The sequence below is a fragment of the Pithys albifrons genome, chromosome 10 (genome assembly GCF_047495875.1).
Source record: "Pithys albifrons albifrons isolate INPA30051 chromosome 10, PitAlb_v1, whole genome shotgun sequence".
NCBI lineage: Eukaryota > Metazoa > Chordata > Aves > Passeriformes > Thamnophilidae > Pithys > Pithys albifrons.
Genome location: NC_092467.1, coordinates 31,977,497 through 32,005,104, shown reverse-complemented (window position 1 = coordinate 32,005,104; position 27,608 = coordinate 31,977,497). Strand labels below are relative to the sequence as shown.

Genomic DNA, 27,608 nt, shown 5'->3' with positions numbered 1-27,608 from the left:
AGGTTTTTTGGATATATTTCCTCTCCACAGACTTCCAGAGCTCTTTGCCAAGTCCAAAATCAACCCAATTAAAATTCCACCCAACCCAAGACACACCAACCAGGTCTGAGCACCCTCCAGCTGGTTGGGACAGACAAGGAATAGCACAAATCTCTCTCTGCTGTGCTCCAACTTGTCTCTCCAAAGCTGGGAAAGCCAAACTCCTGCATCCTTCTGGGAGGACATTCAACTCTGGGTGATTGCCTTTATCACAAGGCAATCAATTCATCCATGGGAAGTTCAGCATGGTGGGAACATCCCCCTTTTCACAGCCAGGGAAGAATCCCAGACTCTTCTGAGCTGGAAGGACCCACCAGGACCATCGAGTCCAACTCTCAAGTCAATGGCCCACAGAGGGGATTGAACCCATGACCTTGGCATTGTTACAGCCAAGTTTGAACCAACTGAGCTGATCTCATGGTCAAGAAGTTGTGCTCAGCAGCCAAACAGAGGGTTTCTGGATATATTTCCTCTCCACAGACTTCCAGAGCTCTTTGCCAAGTCCAAAATCAACCCAATTAAAATTCCACCCAACCCAAGACACACCAACCAGGTCTGAGCACCCTCCAGCTTGTTGGGACCCACAAAAATCCAAGGAACAGCACAAATCTCTCTCTGCTGTGCTCCAGCTTGTCTCTCCACAGCTGGGAAAGCCAAACTCCTGGATCCTTCTGGAAGCACATTCAACTCTGGGTAATTATCACAAGGCTCACAATTCCTACCTGCAAGTTCAACATGGTGGGAACATCCCCCTTTTCACAGCCAGGGAAGAATCCCAGACTGTTCTGAGCTGGAAGGACCCACAAGGATCATCAACTCCAACTCTTCAGTAAATGTCCCACACAGGGGATTGAACCCATGACCTTGGCATTGTTACAGCCAAGTTTGAACCAACTGAGCTGATCTCAGGGTCAAGAAGTTGTGCTCAGCAGCCAAAAGGAGGATTTTTGGATATATTTCCTCTCCACAGACTTCCAGAGCTCTTTGCCAAGTCCAAAATCAACCCAATTAAAATTCCACCCAACCCAAGACACACCAACCAGGTCTGAGCACCCTCCAGCTGGTTGGGACCCACAAAAATCCAAGGAATAGCACAAATCTCTCTCTGCTGTGCTCCAGCTTGTCTCTCCACAGCTGGGAAAGCCCAAGATGGTTTCTCCACCCTCTGTCCTCACTGTCCCTCTGTCCACACCCCACAAAGCAGATGTGTGGCAGGATGTTGAACACACAACTCCCTGAAACCAGCTCATGCCCATGGACATGCCATGTTTCGGTGTCCATGGACATCCCATGTTTCGGTGCCCATGGACATGCCATATTTCGGTGCCCATGGACATCCCATGTTTCGGTGCCCACGGACATGCCATGTTTCGGTGCCCATGGACATGCCATATTTCGGTGCCCATGGACATCCCATGTTTCGGTCCCCATGGACATCCCATGTTTCGGTGCCCACGGACATGCCATGTTTCGGTGCCCATGGACATGCCATGTTTCGGTGCCCATGGACATCCCATGTTTTGGTGCCCATGGACATCCCATGTTTTGGTGCCCATGGGCATGCCACGTTTCGGTGCCCATGGACATGCCATGTTTTGGTGCCCATGGACATGCCATGTTTCGGTGTCCATGGACATGCCATGTTTTGGTGCCCATGGACATGCCATATTTCGGTGCCCATGGACATGCCATGTTTCAGTGCCCACGGACATGCCATGTTTCAGTGCCCATGGACATCCCATGTTTTGGTGCCCATGGACTTGACCAGTTTTGATGCCCATGGACATGCCATGTTTCGGTGCCCATGGACATGCCATACTTTAGTGCCCATGGACATGCCATGTTTCGGTGCCCATGGACATGCCATACTTTAGTGCCCATGGACATGCCATGTTTCGGTGCCCATGGACATGCCATACTTTAGTGCCCATGGACATGCCATATTTCAGTGCCCATGGACATGCCATGTTTCAGTGCCCATGGACATGCCACACTTCGGTGCCCACGGACATCCCATGTTTTGGTGCCCACGGACATGCCATGTTTCGGTGCCCATGGACATGCCATGTTTCGGTGCCCATGGACATGCCACATTTTGGTGCCCATGGACATGCCATGTTTCAGTGCCCATGGACATGCCATGTTTCAGTGCCCATGGACATGCCATGTTTCAGTGCCCATGGACATGCCATGTTTCAGTGCCCATGGACATGCCATGTTTTGGTGCCCATGGACATGCCATGCTCCTGCAAACCAGCAACAGGAATTCCCTTTTCCCTGGGGGAACTGCTGTTTTTCCTGACCACTCCCACTGGTGGGACAGAGGTCCAGGACTGCTGGGTTACTCACTGAAGGTTCTACAAGTGAGTCCAGGCTTAGACTGGAAGGAAAAGCCCATCCAGGGCAGCAGCTGCTTGTCTGACCAAACCCCATGGCCTTCACCATGAGGGTGCAATTGTGATCCTAATTAGCACCTTAATTACCTAAAGAATAAAACCTGATCTGTTTTAAAATGGATCCAGAATGAATTTTAAAATCAAACCAGAGTGTTAAATGCAAACTGCCCCCTGTTGAGATGCATCACCTCAACGTTGGACTCAAGAGTTAAATGCTCAAATGGGTCCCCAAAAAGCTCCTCCAAAATTAGAGAAACTCCTCAACCACAACTGGTGTGCCCAAGGCTGGAGCTGCCCCACATTCCCACAAAACAACTCAACCATTTCCACATTCCATTTACTTCAAATTACATCAATTTGAGGAGACACTTCCAACATGAAAACCTCTCAATGGATGGGAGATCCTACAGGAGGACTTTGTTTCCAAAGGACAGTCCCACCAGGCAGTGCAGAACTCCCCACCCAGCCCATGGCCATTTATATTTATCCCACTGTCCTGGGTGATGTCCTGGGTGTTGGGAGATGGCACAAGTGCCACCCCTCAGCTGGCTCTGCCCTGGTGCCAAGGTGGGATTGGGAACAAGGTGGGGATTGGTCACAAGGTGGGAAGGGGCTTTGGGACTCACCTGTTGCACTTCACTCTCTCCATTCGAGATTTTCTCCGTGTACACGAAGGAGTTGAAGATTCTCTGCAAGAAGAAGCAGAAAGGACATGTCAGAGATTTCTGTCATAAATGTCACCTTAAACCAGCTCCAAAATGCCAAGGGGTGAGGAGATCAGGGCAGAGAAGGACCTGGGGAGCCTCCAGTGCCAGGATGAGCCAAGGGGAGCATCTCTGTGTCTGTGGGTCTGCATGGACAGGCTCCTTCTGCTTTTGAGGGCAAGGCCATGCCAGGGGTTTTTCAACACATCTGATCAGTTCAGTTGGTTAGAACTTGGTTGTAACAATGCCAAGGTCATGGGTTCAATCCCTTGTGTGGGCCATTGACTTGAGAGTTGGACTTGATGATCCTTGTGGGTCCTTCCAGCTCAGAATAGTCTGGGATTCTGCCTGTGATCTCTTGATTTATCAGACTGACATGAGGTGCTGAAAAGTGTTTCCACCACGAAGCTGCTGCCGTGCCAGCTGTGCCCCTGCCCCTGCCAAACATCTGCCCAACATCACTATTTCTGGAAGTACTTAGAACCACAGAATCATAGAATGGATTGGGTTGGAAAAGACCTCTGAGATCATCAAGTCCAGCCCTTGATCCAACCCCACTGTGATCACCAGCCCAGGGCACTCAGTGCCCTGGGCTGGTGATCACAGTAGGGTTGGATCAAGACATTGTGGATTCTCACTCAGTGCCCTGGGCTGGTGATCACAGTGGGGTTGGATCAAGACATGGTGGATTCTCCCTCAGTGCCACATCCATAGAATCACAGAATGGATTGGGTTGGAAAAGACCTCCAAGATCATCAAGTCCAACCCTTGGTCCAACTCCAGTCCCTTTACCAGATCATGGCACTCAGTGCCACGGCCAAGCTCAGCTTAAATATCTCCAGGGATGGGGAATCCACCCCCTCTCTGGGCAGCCCATTCCAATCCCTGAGCACTCTCTCTGCAAAGAATTTCTTCCTGATATCCAACCCAAACCTCCCCTGGCAGAGCTTGAGCCCATCGTGCCCCCCTTGTCCTACGGTTGGTTGTCTGGGAGAAGAGACCAACTCCCCTGGGTCTAACATCCCTTCAGGGAGTTGTGGAGAGTGCTGAGGTCCCCCCTGAGCCTCCTCTTCTCCAGGCTGAACACCCCCAGCTCCCTCAGCCTCTCCCCACAGGGCTTGTGCTCCAGTCCCTTCTCCAGCCTCGTTGCTCTTCTCACTTGGGTTGGAAGAGACCTCTGAGATCATCAAGCCCAACCCTTGATCCAACCCCACTGTGATCACTCAGTGCCCTGGGCTGGTGATCACAGTGGGGTTGGATCAAGACATGTTGGATTTTCTGTCCCTGGAGGTGTTTCAGAGGACACTCAGTGCCACATCCAGTCCCTTCTCCAGCCTCGTTGCTCTTCTCTGGCCCCGCTCCAGCCCCTCAATGTCCTTCCTGAGCTGAGGGGCCCAGAACTGAACACAACACTCAAGGTGTGGCCTCCCCAAGGCAGAGTCCAGGGGAAGGGTCACTGCCCTGGGCCTGCTGGCCACGCTGGTTTGGATCCAGGCCAGGATCCCATTGGCCTTCTTGGCCACCTGGGCACACTGGTGGCTCCTGTTGAGCTTCCTGTCCCTCAGTCCCCCCAGGTCCCTCTGCCTGGCTGCTCTCCAGCCACTCTGTGCCCAGCCTGGAGCGCTGCAGGGCTTGGGGTGGCCAAAGGGCAGGACCTGCACTTGGCCTTGTTGAACCTCATCCCATTGGAATCAGCCCATCCCTCAGGTCTCTCCAGATCCCTCTGCAGGTCCCTCCTGCCCTCCAAGAAAACTACCACAACTGGTTAAAGCTTTTACTAAAGCCAAGATTGCAGGTTTGAGCCCTGCAGGGCCATTCACTGAAGGGCTGGACTTGATGATCCTTGGGGGTCCCTTTTAACTCAGAATATTTTAATTTTATCCTGTGGCTATTTGGTGACTGGAAAAGAGGAAACTGAGGCTCAATTTTGGAACTCACCCAGACTGACCTCACTAATGGCAAAAAAATAAAGATGGGTGAGAAGACAGAAGGTTCCCAAGAGTCCCCAGAGGGGCAGGAGTATCTCAACAGGTGACAGTCACTCTGCCTTCCTTTTTGGCTTCTTGGGGAGGGAAAAACCCTCATCACCACCTTGGTAATATTCAGCTTCCAGACTGGAAAATAGGATTAGAATCCCTGAAAAGTTTGCCTGATACACTAAAGTTTCTCTTGGAAGATTTGTCATTTCCAAGGGCAGCTTTCCCCTTAGGGAAAAAGGGACCATTCCCACTGGAAAATGTAGAGTGTCCCTAAAATATTCCTTGGGGACAAGGGGACCATTCCCATTGGAAAATGTGGAGTGTCCCTAAGATATTCCTTGGGGACAAGGGGGCCATTCCCATTGGAAAATGTAGAGTGTCCCTAAAATATTCCTTGGGGAAAAAGGGGGCCATTCCCACTGGAAAATGTAGAGTGTCCCTAAAATATTCCTTGGGAAAAAGGGGGCCATTCCCACTGGAAAATGTAGAGTGTCCCTAAAATATTCCTTGGGGAAAAAGGGGGCCATTCCCACTGGAAAATGTAGAGTGTCCCTAAAATATTCCTTGGGGAAAAAGGGACCATTCCCACTGGAAAATGTAGAGTGTCCCTAAAATATTCCTTGGGGACAAGGGGGCCATTCCCACTGTAGCTTGTCCCTAAAATATTCCTTGGGAAAAAGGGGGCCATTCCCACTGGAAAATGTAGAGTGTCCCTAAAATATTCCTTGGGAAAAAGGGACCATTCCCACTGGAAAATGTAGAGTGTCCCTAAAATATTCCTTGGGGAAAAAGGGACCATTCCCACTGGAAAATGTAGAGTGTCCCTAAAATATTCCTTGGGGACAAGGGGGCCATTCCCACTGTAGCTTGTCCCTAAAATATTCCTTGGGAAAAAGGGGGCCATTCCCACTGGAAAATGTAGAGTGTCCCTAAAATATTCCTTGGGAAAAAGGGACCATTCCCACTGGAAAATGTAGAGTGTCCCTAAAATATTCCTTGGGGACAAGGGGGCCATTCCCACTGTAGCTTGTCCCTAAAATATTCCTTGGGAAAAAGGGACCATTCCCACTGGAAAATGTAGAGTGTCCCTAAAATATTCCTTGGGGACAAGGGGACCATTCCCATTGGAAAATGTGGAGTGTCCCTAAAATATTCCTTAGGGACAAGGGGGCCATTCCCACTGTAGCTTGTCCCTAAAATATTCCTTAGGGACAAGGGGGCCATTCCCACTGTAGAGTGTCCCTAAAATATTCCTTGGGGACAAGGGGACCATTCCCACTGGAAAATGAAGTGTCCCTAAATTATCCCTTTGCCATCAGGACACTCCCTGTGGTGGTCGGGTAATTTCAGAGAGGTTTGGGAGAAGAGGACGCTGCAAACCAATCCTGGTTCTTCAACACCATCCCATTGAACAGCCACATCCTTCGGTGTGTGCTCTGCTCCCCCTTCCCGGGATCATTTCCCTTTTCTCCCTCTCCCCCCCCCCTCCTCCCCGAGGCCTCGAGGAATTCCAAAAATCTCAGCTCTTAATTCCAAAGAAGCCTCTGGAAGGGCAGCAATAAATCTCTCAGTTTACAAGTCTCAGAGAGCCCAGAAGGGGGAAAAAAAACCCATCTACCCTTTGTACATCGAATTTCCTCTTCATCCAGACCTTTGCTTAAAGTTCTGCTTGGGCACATTAACTACAAACATCTTGGCTTTTTTTTTTTCCCTCCCTCTCCCTCCTCAGGAGATGAAAAGATAATTTGAACATCAGAAGCAACGACATTAAAGGATGTCATTTTGATGCAAAATGTTGCAAATTAATTGAATTTTTGGGGTTTTTTTTCTCTCTCCAAGCAGAGTTTAGTCTGCAGACATCAAAAGGAGTGAGGAGGAAACACTGTCAGGGCACTGAGAAAGGACCTTTCTGTCCTCACAGCTGACCCTTCCTCCACCAGAGAACATCCTGGAAGAGCCACGGGGCCAGCAGGAATTTATTTGGCCACTGGCTTGGGGGTTTTTACTTATTTTTGCTTCATTTGGAATGAAACCAATTCCTGGAGAACAAAATATGGAAAATAATTAGAATTAAAAGCACCCCTGCATGGCAGAGAGGAGGAAGAGCAGGAGGGAATGAAGAAACCAAGAGGGAAAATGAAACAAGGACTGAGAATCCACACAGGGAAACTCCACCAGTGGGGTCTGAGCTCAGCCCTGGGTGGGTAGAGGGAAATCCACTCTGGATTTCTGCTCCCACCTCCACCATCCCCATCACAGATTTACACCCAAAGCCACAAACACCTTCCCTGGTACATTAAATCCTGTCATTTGGATGCAAAATGTTGGAAATTAATTGAATTTTTGGGTTTTTTTTTTCTCTCTCCAAGCAGAGTTTAGTCTGCAGACATCAAAAGGAGTGAGGAGGAAACACTGTCAGGGCACTGAGAAAGGACCTTTCTGTCCTCACAGCTGACCCTTCCTCCACCAGAGAACATCCTGGAAGAGCCACGGGGCCAGCAGGAATTTATTTGGCCACTGGCTTGGGGGTTTTAACCTATTTTGGCTTGTTTGGGAATTAAACCAGTTCCTGGAGAACAAAATATGGAAAATAATTTGGTAGAGAGGAGGAAGAGCAGGAGGGAATGAAGAAACCAAGAGGAAAAATGAAATAAGGACTGAGAATCCACACAGGGAAACTCCACCAGTGGGGTCTGAGCTCAGCCCTGGGTGGGTAGAGGGAAATCCACTCTGGATTTCTGCTCCCACCTCCACGATCCCAACACAGATTTACACCCAAAGCCACAAACACCTTCCCTGTTATATTGAAGCAACTTCACCAACTTAAAAAGTGATATTAAAAAAAAAAAAAACCAGAGCTGAAGTTGAGGGAACTTCCAACACCCCAAAGTCACCTCCATCCCCACCAGCACTTCCAACAACATCTTATTTTATTTCATTTGTCCCTCCCTTTTTGCCATCATGAACATTTTGAAGCTTATTGTAATCTTTATAAATAGCTTTTAATTATTCAAACAGGGGATTATTGTAATCTTTATGAATAATTTTTATTAATTATTCAAACAGTGGAGAAAGTTACCATTTGTGTCCTGCCTGGACTTGGCACCTGCCAGGTCAGGTTTAAAGAGGTTTTATGCCAGGTTTAAACTGGGTGCTCCTGGCAGGGGCTGCTCTTGATCTTCCCCTTCCCAAAAAAAAAGCCTCAAAAAAATCCCTTTTTTAACACTAAGAGAGGAAAAAAAACCCACCAAAATCCCTTTTTATCACTGAGAGAGGAAAAAAAACTCAAAAAAATCCCTTTTTTAACACTAACAGAGGAAAAAAAACCCACCAAAATCCCTTTTTATCACTAAGAGAGAAAAAAAAAAATCCCTTTTTTATCACTAAGAGAGGAAAAAAAACCCACCAAAATTCCTTTTTATCACTGAGAGAGGAAAAAAAACTCAAAAAAATCCCTTTTTTATCACTAAGAGAGGAAAAAAAAACCACCAAAATCCCTTTTTATCACTAAGAGAGGAAAAAAAACGCAAAAAAATCCCTTTTTTATCAGTAAGAGAGGAAAAAAAAACCACCAAAATCCCTTTTTTGTCACTAAGAGAGGGAAAAAAAATCACCAAAATCCCTTTTTATCACTAAGAGAGAAAAAAAAACCTCACCAAAATTCCTTTATCACTGAGAGAGGAAAAAGAACCACCAAAATCCCTTTTTATCACTAAGAGAGGAAAAAGAACCACCAAAATCCCTTTTTATCACTGAGAGAGGGAAAAAAACCTCAAAAAAATCCCTTTTTTATCACTAAGAGAGAAAAAAGAAACAAAAAAATCCCTTTTTTATCACTAGGAGAGCAAAAAAACCTCAAAAAAATCCCTTTTTTATCACTGAGGAAAAAAACCTCAAAAAAATCCCTTTTTTATCACTAAGAGAGGAAAAAAAAACCACCAAAATCCCTTTTTATCACTAAGAGAGGAAAAAAAACTCAAAAAAATCCCTTTTTTATCACGAAGAGAGAAACAAAAAACACCAAAATTTTTTTATCACTGAGAGAGGAAAAAGAACCACCAAAATCCCTTTTTTATCACTGAGAGAGGGAAAAAAACCTCAAAAAAATCCCTTTTTTATCACGAAGAGAGAAACAAAAAACACCAAAATCCCTTTTTTATCACTGAGAGAGGAAAAAAACCTCAAAAAAATCCCTTTTTTATCACTAAGAGAGAAAAAAAAAATCACCAAAATTCTTTTATCACTGAGAGAGGAAAAAAAACCTCAAAAAAATCCCCTTTTTATCCCTAAGAGAGGAAAAAAAACTCACCAAAATTCCTTTTTATCACTAAGAGAGAAAAAAAACTCAAAAAAATCCCTTTTTACCACTAAGAGAGGAAAAAAAAAAACTCACCAAAATTCCTTTATCACTAACAGAGGAAAAAGAACCACCAAAATCCCTTTTTTGTCACTAAGAGAGGAAAAAAGCTCAAAAAAATCCCTTTTTTATCACGAAGAGAGAAAAAAAAAAACACCAAAATTTTTTTATCACTAACAGAGGAAAAAGAACCACCAAAATCCCTTTTTTATCACTGAGAGAGGGAAAAAAAACTCAAAAAAATCCCTTTTTTATCACTAAGAGAGGAAAAAAACCTCAAAAAAATCCCTTTTTTATCACTAAGAGAGGAAAAAAAACCCACCAAAATCCCTTTTTATCACTAAGAGAGGAAAAAAAACTCAAAAAAAATCCCTTTTTTATCACTAAGAGAGGAAAAAAAACCCACCAAAATCCCTTTTTATCACTAAGAGAGGAAAAAAACTCAAAAAAATCCCTTTTTTATCACGAAGAGAGAAAAAAAAAATCACCAAAATTCCTTTATCACTGAGAGAGGAAAAAAAAACTCAAAAAAAATCCCTTTTTTAACACTAAGAGAGAAAAAAAAACCACCAAAATCCCTTTTTTATCACTAAGAGGGAAAAAAAACCCAAAAAAATCCCTTTTTTATCACTAAGAGAGAAAAAGAAAAAACCACCAAAATCCTTTTTTATCACTAAGAGAGAAAAAAAACCTCAAAAAAATCCCTTTTTATCACTAAGAGGAAAAAAAACCCACCAAAATCCCTTTTTTATCACTAAGAGGGAAAAAAAACCCAAAAAAATCCCTTTTTTATCACTAAGAGAGAAAAAGAAAAAACCACCAAAATCCTTTTTTATCACTAAGAGAGGAAAAAAAAACTAAAAAAAATCCCTTTTTTATCACTAAGAGAGGGGAAAAAACCCACCAAAATCCCTTTTTATCACTAAGAGAGAAAAAAAAAAACCTCAACAAAATGCCTTTATCACTAAGAAAGGAAAAAGAACCACCAAAACCCCTTTTTTGTCACTAAGAGAGGAAAAGAAAACTCAAAAAAATCCCTTTTTTATCACGAAGAGAGAAACAAAAAACACCAAAATTTTTTTATCACTGAGAGAGGAAAAAAAACCTCAAAAAAATCCCTTTTTTATCACTAAGAGAGGAAAAAAAAACCACCAAAATCCCTTTTTTATCACTGAGAGAGGGAAAAAAAACTCAAAAAAATCCCTTTTTTATCACGAAGAGAGAAACAAAAAACACCAAAATTTTTTTATCACTAAGAGAGGAAAAAGAACCACCAAAATATTAAATAAAAGATGATGGACAAGCTCAGCTCTGGCTCTCAGAAACAATAACTAATAAACCGATGGCAAGTCATCGGTTGGTGTGCCCAGAGCAGGAGGTCCCTCCCCCTCTCCCATCCCCTTCCCGATTATCCCACTCCAGTGAAGCTGAATGGGAAGGGCTTTCCCTCTGGGAATCTCGGCAGGAATTGGCTCTGCAGGGGCACAAAGGGCTCAACCCACAAAGCCCCTTTTCATTCCCTGCCCATGAAACGCGTCCTGGGATGTTCAGGGATTGTGGAGTCACCGATCCCACCACACCAAGGAGGGGGGTGAGACCATCCCTGGAAAACTGGGGGAGTTGGGAATGTTTCCTTCCCATAGGGCTGGGGAGACACAGCGACAACTGGGGGGGGATTTCACAAGGGTTTAATTTCTTTGGTGCCAAGGGGGCACCTCAGGCTGTGCCCGCTCTGCCCTCGGGGGGGGTTCGAGTTCCTGCACCAAAGAGCTCTCAGGGGAGGGGGGCAAGAGGAAAGTTTAAGAGAAAGTTTAAGTTTAAAAGAAAAAAATTTCAGTTTAAAAGAAAAAAAATTAAGTTTAAAAGAAAAAAAAAATTAAGTTTGAAAGAAAAAAATTAAGTTTAAAAGAAAAAAAAATTAAGTTTAAAAGAAAAAAAAATTAAGTTTAAAAGAAAAAAATTTCAGTTTAAAAGAAAAAAAATTAAGTTAAAAAAAATTAAGTTAAAGAAAAAAATTAACTTTAAAAGAAAAAAATTAAGTTTAAAAGAAAAAAATTAAGTTTGAAAGAAAAAAAATTAAGTTTAAAAGAAAAAAAATAAGTTTAAAAGAAAAAAGTTTAAAAGAAAAAAAAAGTTTAAAAGAAAAAAAAATAAGTTTAAAAGAAAAAAATTAAGTTTAAAAGAAAAAAAATTAAGTTTGAAAGAAAAAAATTAAGTTTGAAAGAAAAAAAATTAAGTTTAAAAGAAAAAAAAATTAAGTTTAAAAGAAAAAAAATTAAGTTTAGAAGAAAAAAAATTTCAGTTTAAAAGAAAAAAAAATTAAGTTTAAAAGAAAAAAAATTAAGTTTAAAAGAAAACACCCCCAGCTCCCTCAGCCTCTCCCCACAGGGCTTGTGCTCCAGTCCCTTCTCCAGCCTCGTTGCTCTTCTCAGCTGGGTTGGAAGAGACCTCTGAGATCATCAAGTGATCACAGTGGGGTTGGATCAAGGGTTGGACTTGATGATCTCAGAGGTCTCTCCCAACCCAGTTCATTCCATGAGTCACTTCACCATCACATCCTCCCCTTGCCCTCCTGCTCCACACAACTTGAGTTCCTCTATTTTCCAACAAGTCCAAGCCCTCCTGGCTCTCCCCAAGGGGTTGGTAAACCCTTGGGAACCTTGGCACAGAGTCTGGTCTTGCTCCAGGGAAACTGGCTCCCACCATGGTGATTTCTGGAGTCTCTCCCTTCTCTCCATCACCACCAACACCTCCCCAGGGTTTGTCTGATATCGTTTCTGAGGTGAAAGCACAACCCAAGAGATGTTTCTAATTCTGCCTCTGCTGACAGGGAGGTCATGGGGGCACCTCAGCCCTTTGGGGTGACACCATCCCATCATCCCTGTCAGCCTGAACTTCCCTTCCTGTACAATTTGGTCTGAAATCCATAAAAGCAGCACAAAAATACTCTCACAAAATCCTACAAGAAATTCTGTTTCAGCCCTTCCACCTTCTAGAAACTTTCATGGCAACTTCCAGATGTGTCTGTTTTAAAGCTTTTTTTTATTCCCTGGCCTCATTCCCACCTGGGATGATCCAGAAATTCCTCCTGCATGGCAGGAATTTGTGCAAAGGATCAAGGGTTGGCCTCATTCCCACCTGGGATGATCCAGAAATTCCTTCTGCATGGCAGGAATTGCTGCAAAGGATCACAGTGGGCTTGGACCAAGGGTTGGACTCGATGCTCTCTGAGACAGGGAGGTCATGGGGACACCTCAGCCCTTTGGGGTGACACCATCCCATCATCCCTGTCAGCCTGAACTTCCCTTCATGTACAATTTGATCTTAAATCCATAAAAAACCAGCACAAAAATACTCTGATAAAACCCCACAAGAAATTCTGTTTCAGCCCTTCCACCTTCTACAAACTTTCATTGCAACTTCCACATGTGTCTATTTTAAAGCTTTTTTTCCTCCCTGGCCTCATTCCCACCTGGGATGATCCAGAAATTCCTTCTGCATGGCAGGAATTTGTGCAAAGGATCAAGGGTTGGCCTCATTCCCACCTGGGATGATCCAGAAATTCCTTCTGCATGGCAGGAATTTGAGCAAAGGATCAAGGGTTGGCCTCATTCCCACCTGGGATGATCCAGAAATTCCTCCTGCATGGCAGGAATATGAGCAAAGGATCAAGGGTTGGCCTCATTCCCTGCTGTGATGATCCAGAAATTCCTCCTGCATGGCAGGAATTTGTGCAAAGGAAGGTCAGGACTGGGCCAGACAGTCCTGCAGAGAGGCTGAAAAGAAAAATATCCTTTTTATCAAAAAGGTGTTGGGGGTTTTCTGCTCCCCTGGTTCCAATCACAGACTCAACTCCGTGAGCTCCAAGGGCAAGAGCACCACAAAAAGCTGATTTTTAGCAGCTGCTTCAGGCTGGGAGAGGGAGATGGGAGAGTTTGCTTTGACTAATTACTCTAATTGTGCAAATATACTTTGGCAAAGTCACTTGGGAGACTCTCCAGAGGCAGCTGATGGAAGTGCTCCCATTAACACTTTCCATGAACAACAATAAAGTCCAGGAAAATGATGAAATGATGAGTCCAGGCCCTCTGTAGTTCCATCATGTCACAACAGCCATTAATCAAAACCTCAGGGAAAATTCTGACACACAAACCAAAGGTTGGGACATCAAATAAGTTCCCTGAATTGCAATTATTAAGCTATATGGGCAGAAGAAGAAAAAGGAAAAAAAAAAGTTGGTATTTTTGTAGCAGAAATAAATCATTCCTGGGCTATTTCTTACCTGGCAAAGCCTGACCCATTCCAGGCTTCCCAGAGAGCCAAGCCCACGCTCAGGGAATTCTGTATCCCAATTCAATCCATGGAAAAACAAAAATCTGGGCTATTTCCCTGGATCTGGGCACTCCCACACGTGATGAAGCTCCAAGCACTTCTTGGTCAATTTTTCACCAATTATTGACAAACAAAACCCAACCACTGTTAAACAACGACAAAAAATCTGTTTATTCTTAGTCCTTCCTTGCTATAAAAGAATAACTGGGGAACACACACGGATCTTTTACTTCACTTTCCTTCCCATTTCAAACACCTCCTTCCTTTCTGTCTGAACGAAGATGAGGCTCTGGATGGTTTTTGACAACAAGAATTGGGTTTTTCTCCCCTTGTCAGGCAGTGGCAGCTTCTCTGCTGGGCTCAGATCCCCTCTGACCATTAAACCCAGAAAAAAAATGCTGTATTTATTTTTATGCCTTCTTAGCACGTGTGTGATCAGCCCTGGCACATTCCCAATCCCTGCCCAGCATCCTTGGACTCCTGGCTGTTCTAAGCCCTCCAGCCCATGCCAGGACTGGCAGGATCTGGATAGACCTGAGGGATGGGCTGATTCCAATGGGATGAAGTTCAACAAGGCCAAGTGCAGGTCCTGCCCTTTGGCCACCCCAAGCCCTGCAGCGCTCCAGGCTGAGCACAGAGTGGCTGGAGAGCAGCCAGGCAGAGGGACCTGGGGGGACTGAGGGACAGGAAGCTCAACAGGAGCCACCAGTGTGCCCAGGTGGCCAAGAAGGCCAAGGGGATCCTGGCCTGGATCCAAATCAGCGTGGCCAGCAGGGCCAGGGCAGTGACCCTTCCCCTGGACTCTGCCTTGGGGAGGCCACACCTTGAGTGTTGTGTTCAGTTCTGGGCCCCTCAGCTCAGGAAGGACATTGAGGGGCTGGAGCGGGGCCAGAGAAGAGCAACGAGGCTGGAGAAGGGACTGGATGTGGCACTGAGTGTCCTCTGAAACACCTCCAGGGACAGAGAATCCAACATGTCTTGATCCAACCCCACTGTGATCACCAGCCCAGGGCACTCTGTGCCCCACTGTGTGCCCTGGGCTGGTGATCACAGTGGGGTTGGATCAAGGGTTGGGCTTGATGATCTCAGAGGTCTCTTCCAACCCAACCGAGAAGAGCAACGAGGCTGGAGAAGGGACTGGAGCACAAGCCCTGTGGGGAGAGGCTGAGGGAGCTGGGGGTGTTCAGCCTGGAGAAGAGGAGGCTCAGAGGTGACCTCAGCACTGTCTGGAACTCCCTGAAGGGAAGTTCTGGCCAGGTGGGGGTTGGTCTCTTCTCCCAGGCACTCAGCAATAGGACAAGGGGGCACGATGGGCTCAAGGTCTGCCAGGGGAAATTGAAGTTGGAGATCAGATAAAATTCTTTGCAGAGAGAGTGCTCAGGGATTGGAATGGGCTGCCCAGAGAGGGGGTGGATTCCTCATCCCTGGAGGTGTTTAAGCTGAGCTTGGCCGTGGCACTCAGTGCCATGATCTGGTAAAGGGACTGGAGTTGGACTAAGGGTTGGACTCGATGATCTCGGAGGGCTTTTCCAACTCAGTGGATTCTGTGATTCTATGGATGTGGCACTGAGTGAGAATCCACATCTTGATCCAACCCCACTGTGAGAATCCACCACATCTTGATCCAACCCCACTGTGAGAATCCACCACATCTTGATCCAACCCCACTGTGAGAATCCACCACATCTTGATCCAACCCCACTGTGAGAATCCACCACGTCTTGATCCAACCCCACTGTGAGAATCCACCACATCTTGATCCAACCCTACTGTGAGAATCCACCACATCTTGATCCAACCCCACTGAGAGAATCCACATCTTGATCCAACCCCACTGTGAGAATCCACCACATCTTGATCCAACCCCACTGTGAGAATCCACCACATCTTGATCCAACCCTACTGTGAGAATCCACCACATCTTGATCCAACCCTACTGTGAGAATCCACCACATCTTGATCCAACCCTACTGTGAGAATCCACAACATCTTGATCCAACCCCACTGTGAGAATCCACCACATCTCGATCCAACCCCACTGTGAGAATCCACCACATCTTGATCCAACCTCACTGTGAGAATCCACCACATCTTGATCCAACCTCACTGTGAGAATCCACCACGTCTTGATCCAACCCCACTGTGAGAATCCACCACGTCTTGATCCAACCCCACTGTGAGAATCCACCACGTCTTGATCCAACCCCACTGTGAGAATCCACCACATCTTGATCCAACCCTACTGAGAGAATCCAACACATCTTGATCCAACCCCACTGTGAGAATCCACATCTTGATCCAACCCTACTGTGAGAATCCACCACATCTTGATCCAACCCCACTGTGAGAATCCACATCTTGATCCAACCCCACTGTGAGAATCCACCACATCTTGATCCAACCCTACTGTGAGAATCCACCACATCTTGATCCAACCCCACTGTGAGAATCCACCACATCTTGATCCAACCCCACTGTGAGAATCCACCACATCTTGATCCAACCCCACTGTGAGAATCCACCACATCTTGATCCAACCCCACTGTGAGAATCCACCACATCTTGATCCAACCCCACTGTGAGAATCCACCATGTCTTGATCCAACCCCACTGTGATCACCAGCCCAGGGCACAGAGTGAGAATCCACCACATCTTGATCCAACCCTACTGTGATCACCAGCCCAGGGCACTCAGTGCCCTGGGCTGGTGATCACAGTGGGGTTGGATCAAGGATTGGACTTGATGATCTCGGAGCTCTCTCCCAACCCAATCCATTCTATGGTTCTGTGATCCTTGGGAGCAGCAGAGCAGAGGACAACCATCCCCCCCTTGCTGTCCCACACTCCCAACTTTTCTCTGCCCAGCTCAGCTGCCTCTGCCCTGTTGGCAGTGCCATGCCAGGCTCTGCCGCTGCTCCAAGATGAAGGATGTCCCCAAACCTGGAAGGAACAGCTCAAAAGCCTAATTAAAAATCCACCTTGGCTCTGCCATTCCCACTTTCCTTCCACCAGGAATCTCTTTGAAATGTTTCCAGGCAGGAAAAAAAAAAAAAAAAAGGAAAATCCACGTGGAAAAGGATGAAAAGCTGCTGCAGTTTTGGGTTTTTCAAAGAGCCTTTGGGGGGGAAAAAGCTGCTGGAGCTGCATCCAAATTAAGATTTAATCACGAGGAGGTTCCACTCTGCTGTTTTCTGCTCTCTAATTATTCCTAAAGCACAAACTGCTGCCAAGTAATGCCTAAAAAAAGCCAAAAAGGTAAAGCCAAACACTTATCAGCACTCCTTAATTCTATTTTTCTATCGTATTTCAGCTTCACAGGCTGGGAATGAGCTAAAAATAACAGAGGAAAAAAAAAAAGAAAATGGAATTTTATGGTTTTTTGTGCTGTCCTTTGGCTGAGAGTGGCCAAAAATTCAGATATTTCAAGGCAAGGTGTTCAAATCACTGTTGGGAAAGTATCCCACAGTCAGCAAGAGATTTATTTATAATTATCTATATAAAGAATTTATAATTTTCCATATAAATTTATAATTATCCATATAAGGAATTTGTAATTATCCATATAAATTCATAATTTTCCATATAAGGAATTCATAATTATCCATATAAATTTATAATTTTCCATATAAAGAATTTGTAGTTATCCATATAAAGAATTTGTAGTTATCCATATAAAGAATTTGTAGTTATCCATATAAAGAATTTGTAATTATCCATAAAAAGAATTTGTAATTATCCATATAAATTTATAATTTTCCATATAAGGAATTTATAATTATCCATATAAATTTATAATTTTCCACATAAAGAATTTGTAATTATTCATATAAATTTATAATTATCCATATAAGGAATTTATAATTATCCATATAAGGAATTTATAATTATCCATATAAGGAATTTATAATTATCCATATAAGGAATTTATAATTATCCATATAAGGAATTTATAATTTTCCATATAAAGAATTTATAATTATCCATATAAATTTATAATTTTCCATATAAGGAATTTGGGACACCTCTCATTTCAGAGAGGGAGATCCACAGTCCTGGAATTTCAGTGGGATTTATCCCAAATGGGATTATTAAATCCACTGCCATTAGTCAGAAAAGCATCCCATTATTAAAAATAAATAATTCTGGATTTTATCAGTGGTCATTAAATAAATGGAGAGTTCTGGTGGCTGGAATTCTTTGCCATCTCCGTGAAACCTTCAAAAAATGTGGATTTTTCAGCCTATGGAAACCTCTGGACATCTCCCCATGACACCCAACCTGTTCTTTTGGAAAACCATATGGCCAGACAAGCTATTAGGAAGTGAAATAAATAAATAATATCCTTGCCAATCAACCAGAAGCTTGGACTGAGCTGGTTGTTATTTGTATATTGTATTAATATCATCATCATCATCATCATCATGGCCAGGCTTGGCGAACGAAGATCTGAGGAGGGCACTGCCCACGCTCTCTGCGAGCTGCTGGTGGCCAAAAAGGCTGATGTGGGATAGGCAGGTGTCATGGGCTCACCCAGGTGGGCCTAGATTTGGGCTCTGGAGTTTGGACCAGGCTGAAGCTGTCAGCTGAGTTGAGCTGGGCTGAGCCAACAGCTGACCTCTTCTAGCCAGGAATTTTGTATTCCATACCACACTATGGCATCATCTCCAGGGAAGCAGGAACCAGTGTGGGAGTGGTTAAGGCAGTCTCTTCTCAGCCTCCTCTTGGGAGGACACACGATGCTGTCCCAGGGGGGATGGAGAGGACCAGGCCCACCACTGGCTCACAGGGTACCTCAGGAAAGTAAATTGTGTTGTTCTGGGTCTCTCCTTTCTGCTTGGGTTTGTCTCCCTGGGGAATAAGCTTCTTCTTAAGTAATGTGTAGTTAGGACAGTAGAATTTGTGTGTTCGTTAAGAAGTTGAGGTGGGGAACTTGTTGTTGCAGACTTGTGTGAGTGAATATTTGTACTCTCTTCTAATTGTTATTGTCTCTTTCTTTCTGTGAAAAATATATGTAGATTTAGTATAAATGCCATTTGAAGTGTTTTTTTTCTTTCCCCTCTCTTTTCCTCCCTTTCCCTGGTGTTAGGAGGGAGGCTTTTCTCTCTGTGCTTGGGGGGGGTTGGCAGTTGCTCATCTCAAACCAAGACAGCAGGTCCGGTCACAGAAGGCACAGTGGAACGTCTCCCTGGGTGACACTGGCAAGGAACGGTTCTGTCTGCGGTGTCCTTTCTCCTCCAGACTGACTCTGGTGCATTCCCAAAGGAAGCAGCAGCGTCGTGAACGGTGTGTCTCCATGAAGCCCAATTGGAGGCCAGAGTGGACCATTGGTGGCAGTCAATATGGCCAAGGCTGAGGTGTTGTTTCAGGCAGTCCTTGTATCTCTTCTTTGGGGCTCCTCTCTTGCAGCAGCCGGTGGCGAGTTCACCATAGAGCACAATCTTTGGGAGGCAGTGGGTGATCCTCCATCCTGGAGATGTGCCCTGGGCAGTGGGTGATCCTCCATCCTGGAGACGTGCCCTGGGCAGTGGGTGATCCTCCATCCTGGAGACGTGCCCTGGGCAGTGGGTGATCCTCCATCCTGGAGATATGCCCTGGGCAGTGGGTGATCCTCCATCCTGGAGACGTGCCCTGGGCAGTGGGTGATCCTCCATCCTGGAGACGTGCCCTGGGCCGTGGGTGATCCTCCATCCTGGAGACGTGCCCTGGGCGGTGGGTGATCCTCCATCCTGGAGACGTGCCCTGGGCAGTGGGTGGGTGATCCTCCATCCTGGAGACGTGCCCTGGGCGGTGGGTGATCCTCCATCCTGGAGACGTGCCCTGCCCAGCCCAGCTGCGTTCTCACCAGCATGGCCTCCATACTGCTGACCCTGCCTGTTCAGAACAGACACATTGGTCACGTAATCAGACCAGTGGATGTTTAGGATTGAACGGAGGCAGCGCTGATGGAAGCGTTCGAGGAGCCGCAGGTGGTGGCAGATGACCCAGGATTCAGACCCATAGAAAAGAGCAGACAGTACAATGGCTCTGTAGACACTGATCATTGTACTTTTCTTCAGGTGTTTATTGGACCAGACCCTTTTATGGAGTTTTCCAAAGGCTCTGTATGCCTTTGCCAGCCTGTTGTCTGTCTCTTTGTCAATCTTACCGTCTGAGGAAATGATACTTCCCAGACAGGTGAACTGCTGGACTGACTTAAGCTCTGAATTGCCTCTGGTGATGTGAGGATGATGGAAGACTTCTTGAGGTGCAGGTTGGTAGAGAACTTGTGTCTTCTTCAGGCTGACTTCCAGCCCCAAAAGCTCAGCAGCCTCTGCAAAGCAGGATGTGAAGCTGCAGAGCTGCTTCTGTGTGAGCAACGAGGGCGGCACTGTCAGCAAAAAGCAGCTCAGGACAAGGTGATTCAGGGGCTTGGTGTGGACCTTCAGTCACCTCAGGCTGAACGGGCTTCCATCGCTACCATATCGGATGGAGATGCCGTTTTCTTCATCGAGTATATAAAGCATTAATATTAAAAAATCCAGACACAAAAATAAAAATTAAAAAAAAAAAACAGGAAAAAATGCCAGCAAAGTGCTGGTTTTCAGATTCAAAATGCCTTTTTTTTTTTTTTTTGGCAATTCCAACCTCCAAGATCAGCAGAAGCCAATGGGAAAGGGCTGAGTTTCTTTCCCATAAAGGATTAGGATGGCAGAGCTGCCTTCAAAAAAATAAATAAATAAAATAAAAAACCACCCCAGGCTCTCTGGGCCCACAATTTTTGTTATTATCTGGCTGAAAAAAACCCACAACATGCATTTTGAAAGTTCCAGAAGCACTTCATGCTTCTCATCTTCAAAGCATTTCTTAATCCTTTCAACTCCTGCTTGCAAGAATTTCATCCCTGTTTCGGAGGGGGAAAATAACCCTCACTTTGGGTGCCTCGTGCAGATTGAGAGGGTCAAACCTTGCCAAAACCAACCAAAATGCTCCCTAAAATTCTGATTTATTCTCTCCCTGACCAACTAGAGACTTGCAGCTGTTTCAGCCAACCCACCTGCTCTGTCATCCCAGGCAGGTCAGAGATGCCAGAGATGGTGAAACTCCACCACACCAGGGCAGGTCATGCCACAACCACCAATTTAGTTGGAATTTTAGCTGCAATTTTAGTATAAAAGGGCGTTTAACTTTGAATTCTGTCAGCTCTGAAAAAGAATATACACCAGAAGTGCCACTCACTGACCAAGCTGTAGCTCTTGGCAAACCATTCCATGGGCTATTGAAGATGTGGCTTTAAGATTCCAAGCTGGGAATGCCAAGGCTTAGGCTGGCAAGGGCAGGTGTGATGCCAAGGTGTGCCCTGGAATTATAGGGATGCTTCAGCTACCAAAAAAAAAAAAAAAAAGAAGGCAGTGGTTACAGGTGTAGGTGCAGCACAAGCCAAGAGCCAGCAGCTTCTCCAGCACCTTCTGTGCCATGGGAAGGAGAGGGAATCATAGAATCAGTTGGGTTGGAAGAGACCTCAGAGATCATCAAACCCAACCCTTGATCCAACCCCACTGTGATCGCACTGAGTGCCCTGGGCTGGTGATCACAGTGGGGTTGGATCAAGATGTGGTGGACTCTCACAGTGGGGTTGGATCAAGATGTGGTGGATTCTCACAGTGGGGTTGGATCAAGATGTGGTGGATTCTCACAGTAGGGTTGGATCAAGACGTGGTGGATTCTCACTCAGTGCCACATCCAGTGTCACCTTAAACACCTCCAGGGATGGAGAATCCCCCCCCCTCTCTGGGCAGCCATTCCAATGCCTGGGCACTCTCTCTGCAAAGAATTTCTCTCTAATAGCCAACTTAAACCTCTCCTGTGCCCTCTTGTTCTACTGTTGGTTGTCTGGGAGAAGAGACCAACCCCCCCTGGGTCCAACATCCCTTCAGGCAGTTCCAGACAGTGCTGAGGTCCCCCCTGAGCCTCCTCTTCTCCAGGCTGAACACCCCCAGCTTCCTCAGCCTCTCCCCACAGGGCTTGTGCTCTCATAGGAAAAGTGGGACATTGTGGTGAGGAACGATAATTAATCAGTGCAATCACAGTAGGGTTGGATCAAGATGTGGTGGATTCTCAGTGCCACATCCAGTGTCATCTTAAACACCTCCAGGGATGGGGAATCCACCCCCTCTCTGGGCAGCCCATTCCAATCCTGAGCACTCTCTCTGCAAAGAATTTCTTCCTGATATCCAACCCAAACCTCCCCTGGCAGAGCTTGAGCTGTGCCCCCTTTTCCTGAGAGAAGAGACCAACCCCCCCCTGGGTCCAACATCCCTTCAGGGAGTTCCAGACAGTGCTGAGGTCCCCCCTGAGCCTCCTCTTCTCCAGGCTGAACACCCCCAGCTCCCTCAGGCTCTCCCCACAGGGCTTGTGCTCTCATAGGAAGAGTGGGACATTGTGATGAGGAACAATAATTAGTGCAACAGAAGAAGTCAGACAACTGATGAACTTTCCACATTTACTGATGAATGTCCCATATTTAACCACTCCTGGAGAAATAACAGCCAAGATAGGAACCCAACAGACAGCCAGGAACCCACAGGCACTGCAGCACTCAAGACATGCCCTCGCTGAGTGAAGGCTTGGGGTGGTACAAACACACAAATTCTCTTTGGGAATTTAAATAAGAAACTGTTAAGCTGTTGTGGAACACGAGCAGCAAATGATGCAACTCACGAGTTGTCACCTCCAGTGCATTTTCCTCAGCTGTTCTGGGCAGGATCACGCAAGGAATGAATTTATAAATGAAATCAGAGCACTTGCATGGGCAAGAAAACAAAGCACTACTTAAAGGTGACAGTCAGAGCATTCACCAAGTCCCCACAAATAAAAAGCAGAGGTGTGAGTGCTGAAATCAGTTGTCACAGCGATGCTGCCACCAGAAATCCCTCTCATCCTCAGCCCAGCACAGCCCCACGTGCACCTCGTTCCTCCCAACACCACCAAACAATGGGATTTTAGCAGCAACACAACTCCTTATTGCACTAATTACAGAATTAATGGTCAGGGGAGAGTGCAGTGCAGGGAGAGACACAGCACAGAGGGGACTGAGCTGCTCCCCCAGAAATCTCCTTTATTTTCCAGCTCAAACCTCCACATTCATTACTCCCTGCCCCTTCTCACAGGCATTTAAGGCTCACAAATTCAATGGTTCTCCTCTTACCTCTTCCACTTGCTCCTCTACTGTGTGGAGACTCCACCTCATCCTCCCTTCTGCACTTGTGGAGGCTCTGTCTGCCTTCACCTCTTCTTCCAGCCTCCAAACACAGCCCACCCAGCCTCTCACCTTCCCTCTATTTAAGCCCTTCTACCTGCTCCTCCTGCCCTCATTGGATGCTCCCTGCCCCTTCTCACAGGCATTTAAGGCTCACAAATTCAATGGTTCTCCTCTTACCTCTTCCACTTGCTCCTCTACTGTCTGGAGACTCCACCTCGTCCTCCCTTCCTTCACTTGTGGAGGCTCTGTCTGCATTCACCTCTTCTTCCAGCCTCCAAACACAGCCCACCCAACCTCTCACCTTCCCTCTATTTAAGCATTTCCACCTGCTCCTCCTGCCCTCATTGGATGCTCCCTGCCCACCTCCAGCTCAGAGCTCTCCTTCCTGCCAAGCCCTTTCCCACTGTTGGGTTGGAGACACCCCCTCCTGCCCATCAGCGGGATGTGCAGATGTGACAGCCACAACTGGCACGGCCCAAAGCACGAAGAGAGCACGCAAGGGAAGCTTTAAATCCTGCTGCTTCCTCCTCTGCACTGCATGAAATGGAATAAAACCACAGCTCACTAATGGCTGGATCCCAAACCCTCCCTCTCTCTACCACAACTTCCTCTCCCCGAGTCCTCCTTTGGGGCCTCCGTGTCACCCTCCGTGTCCCAGGACAACACCCTGGGATTTATATCCACTTCCAAGTCCCAAAGTGCACTTGCTTTCCTTCCAAAATCCCAAATTCTGCCAGGCATGGCCCCATCACGACACCCTGAGCATCCCCACTGTGCCAACAAGCACAGGTGACCCACCACCTGGCACCAGGTGCCCGCCAAGCCACCACAACTCACCACCTGGCACCAGGTGCCCGCCAAGCCACCACAGCTCACCACCTGGCACCAGGTGCCCACCAAGCCACCACAGCTCACCAACAGCCCTGAGCAAGTGGAAAAAAAAGGGGAATTCTCTGCCAGCTACACCCGGGGCACAGGAAATCCCTGCCTACAAATCCAGCCAGAGGCACAGGCTGCAGCGACACATGTCACAACATCTTTTGTTCCACTCTAGGAGGTCAGCAGAGAAGCTTCTAAAATCAGGGGAGGTTTTTTTTCCCACCGGGTTTTAATCTTAACCAGCTGGAATAATGTCCCAGGGGGAAGTAGAGGACAGGCTGTGATGGGAGTTCAGACAGCCAAAATATGAAGCATATAAAAATAGAGCTCAGGATGAAGAGGGGTTGCAGTTTAATTACCAGCTCCACCACATTAAATTACTTCAGGGCCTTAAATATCCAACGAACAAACCCAGTTTGAGCATTATTTGCCTCCCTGTGCACTGGCATCCAGATTAATGCTCCAATTCTAGGAAAGAAAGCCCAGCTCATCCTTAGTCCAGCTCGTGTATCAAAGCACTGTAACATTTATTTTATGAGTTGCTTTTTTAAAGACAAGTACGCGCTGAGATGATTTTTTTTTTAACATCAGAAACAGATTTAGCAGTGCAATTATACTGATTTAATTTGCATTAACAGAGACTCCATCAAAGCAAAGGATTCTGCTTGTATCTTTTGAGGGGAAACACATGCACGGCAGAGGGGAAGAAAGTGACTTCCTTGAATTCAGGACATCAATAATGCACCTTGTTAAGTGAAGTTATTTAAATCCGCGTCTCCTCAGCATCAAGGACAAGAGACAGCTCAGTGTTTGTCCGGACAAAACGAGCCCTAGGAGGGCGCCCAGCACAATGCTGGGCCAGAGGTGGGAGAATGCAGCCAGTTTAGAGAGGATAAAAGGCCATTTGGGCAGAGACCCCCGCTGATCCTATGAAAGTGTCTCCTTTACAATCGGCCAGGCTTTTAAAACTGCATTTGCTACTGACCGGACCTTCCCCTGAAAGCCGCCTGGGATCCAATTTCACTTTTCCCCCCACCCCGGAGAGCGTGGGCAAACTGCGCTGGGCCGCGGGTACCAACCGGCGCTCCTGCCAGTGCCACCAGTGCCACCAGCGCTCCTGCCAGTGCCACCAGTGCCACCAATGCCACCAGCGCTCCTGCCAGTGCCACCAACGCCACCAGCGTTCCTGCCAGTGCCACCAGTGCCACCAACGCCACCAGCGCTCCTGCCAGTGCCACCGGCGCCACCAGCGTTCCTGCCAGTGCCACCAGTGCCACCAACGCTCCTGCCAGTGCCACCAACGCCACCAGCGTTCCTGCCAGTGCCACCAGTGCCACCAGCGCTCCTGCCAGTGCCACCGGCGCCACCAGCGCCAACAGACCCTACCGAACACCGAGAGCTCAGGAACAGCCCCTGCAGAACACCTCGAGCTCACCAACAGCCCCTGCCGAACAGCCCGAGCTCACAAACTGCCCCTGCAGAACACCCCGAGCTCACAAACTGCCCCTGCAGAACACCCCGAGCTCACAAACTGCCCCTGCAGAACACCCCGAGCGCAGGAACAGCCTCTGCAGAACACCCCGAGCGCAGGAACTGCCCCTGCAGAACACCCCGAGCTCACAAACTGCCCCTGCAGAACACCCCGAGCTCACAAACTGCCCCTGCAGAACACCCCGAGCGCAGGAACAGCCTCTGCAGAACACCACGAGCGCAGGAACTGCCCCTGCCCAACACCCCGAGCGCAGGAACTGCCCCTGCAGAACACCCCGAGCTCACCAACAGCCCCTGCCCAACACCTCGAGCGCAGGAACAGCCTCTGCAGAACACCCCGAGCTCAAGGAACAGCCCTGCCCAACACCCCGAGCTCAAGCAACAGCCCCTGCAGAACACCCCGAGCTCAGGAACAGCCTCTGCAGAACACCCCGAGCGCAGGAACTGCCCCTGCGGAACACCCCGAGCTCACCAACAGCCCTGCCCAACACCTCGAGCGCAGGAACAGCCTCTGCAGAACACCCCGAGCGCAGGAACAGCCTCTGCAGAACACCACGAGCTCACAAACAGCCCCTGCAGAACACCACGAGCTCACAAACAGCCTCAGGCACGAACTCAGCATCCGAACCAGCCCATCCGGCCGTACCCCCGGGCCGGGCAGAGGCGCTTCCCCCGCTCCCGGCGCGTCCCCCCGGGATGCTCGGCCGGGAGGAGGCTCAGCCCGAGCGCGGCTCGGACCCTCCGGGGCTGCGGGGGCGAGTTTTGCCGTTTCTATTGTGCACATTGCAAGTAAAACAGGAGCTTGTCTGTGCCCCGCTCCGCTTAGAGCGGCTCTGCGGGCTGGGGAAAGGAAAGCAGGCTCGGGGAAAGGAGAGGCTGTGGGAGCCGGGGCTGGGGAAACCGAGCCCGGGCAAACCGGGGCCGGAGAAACCGAGTCCGAGGAAACCGGGGCTGGGGAAACCGAGCCCGAGGAAACCGGGGCCGGAGAAACCGAGCCCGAAGAAACCGGGGCCGGGGAAACCGAGCCCGAGGAAACCGGGGCCGGAGAAACCGAGCCCGAGGAAACCGGGGCCGGAGAAACCGAGCCCGAGGAAACCGGGGCTGGAGAAACAGAGCCCGGGGAAACCGGGGCTGGAGAAACCGAGCCCGAGGAAACCGGGGCTGGAGAAACAGAGCCCGGAGAAGACGGGGCTGGGAGTAGCTAGGCTCGGGGAAGCCGAGCCCCGGGGGAAGCCGAGCCCCGGGGGAAGCCGAGGCTGTGGAAGCCGAGCTCGGGGAGCTGAACAGCCCGCGCAGGGGGGAGGGAAAGTTTGCGAAGAAGAAAAGAACAGGGGGAGTGATGGGGGGGGAGGCGAGGAAAGAAAGAAAGGATCGGAGAGAGAAAGGGCAAGGCAGGAATCGGGAAGAGCGTGTGCAGCAGGGAAGGAGGGAGGGAGGGAGGGAGGAAGGGAGGGAAGGCAGGAGGGAAAACCAGGCGAGGCGCGGGCCGGGCGTACCTGCATGGTGACGACCCGCAGCTCCTCGGTGGCGAGTTTCCTCATCTGGCTGGCCAGGACTTGCGCCTCATCCAGGATGGAGAACTCCGCCTCGGCGGCGCCCAGAGCGCCCAGCAGCGCCAGGCACAGCAGGCCGAGCGGCCGCCGGGCAGGGCAGGCAGCGCCGGGGCCGCACCGCAGCCTCCCTCCCGGGGAACCGGGGGGACCGGGGCACAGCCTCCTGGCGCCGGGATTGCTGCGGGAATGCCGCCCGCCGCCGGGATTGCTGCGGGAACGCCGCCCGCCGCCCCTCGCCATGCCGCCCGCACAGCCGCGGGATCCGCGGGAGCGCCGGGCCCGGCTCGCTCAGCGCTGCGGGGCCGCCATGCAGGAGAGCAAAGCAGAGGAGGGCAGGGCGGACCCCGCGCTCCGCGGCCCCGGCCCGGGAGAGACGCAAAGTGCGGAGCGGGGAAGGAGGAGCGGGAGCGGCGCGGCCGGAGCGGAGGCGCCGCGGGCGGAGGGAGGAGGGAGGGAGGGAGGGAGGGAGGGAGGGAGGGATGGATGGATGGAAGGAGGGGCGGAGGAGGTGTGGGAGGAGGTGTCGGGGGCTGCAGGAGGGGCCCCCCTCGCCAGGCCTGCCCCGGAGCCCGCGGTGCCCCCGAGCCGGGCGGGGATGCGGCGGAGACCGGTCGGTGTCGGACCGCACTGACCTGTAGCG

General features: G+C 48.4%; 1 protein-coding gene across 1 annotated transcript in view; it reads right to left on the bottom strand.

Annotated features, from left to right (window-relative positions):
- CACHD1 (cache domain containing 1) overlaps positions 1–27,377 on the bottom strand; it is a 108,908-nt gene extending 81,531 nt beyond the window's left edge. Inside the window, exons 1-2 of the mRNA XM_071565504.1 lie at positions 26,912–27,377; positions 3,062–3,124 (exon numbers count right to left, since the gene is read on the bottom strand). Coding sequence (XP_071421605.1) covers positions 3,062–3,124; positions 26,912–27,208 — 360 coding nt within the window. The 5' untranslated portion in view covers positions 27,209–27,377. The remainder of the gene's footprint in view (positions 1–3,061; positions 3,125–26,911) is intronic.
- Positions 27,378–27,608: the final 231 nt, after the last annotated feature.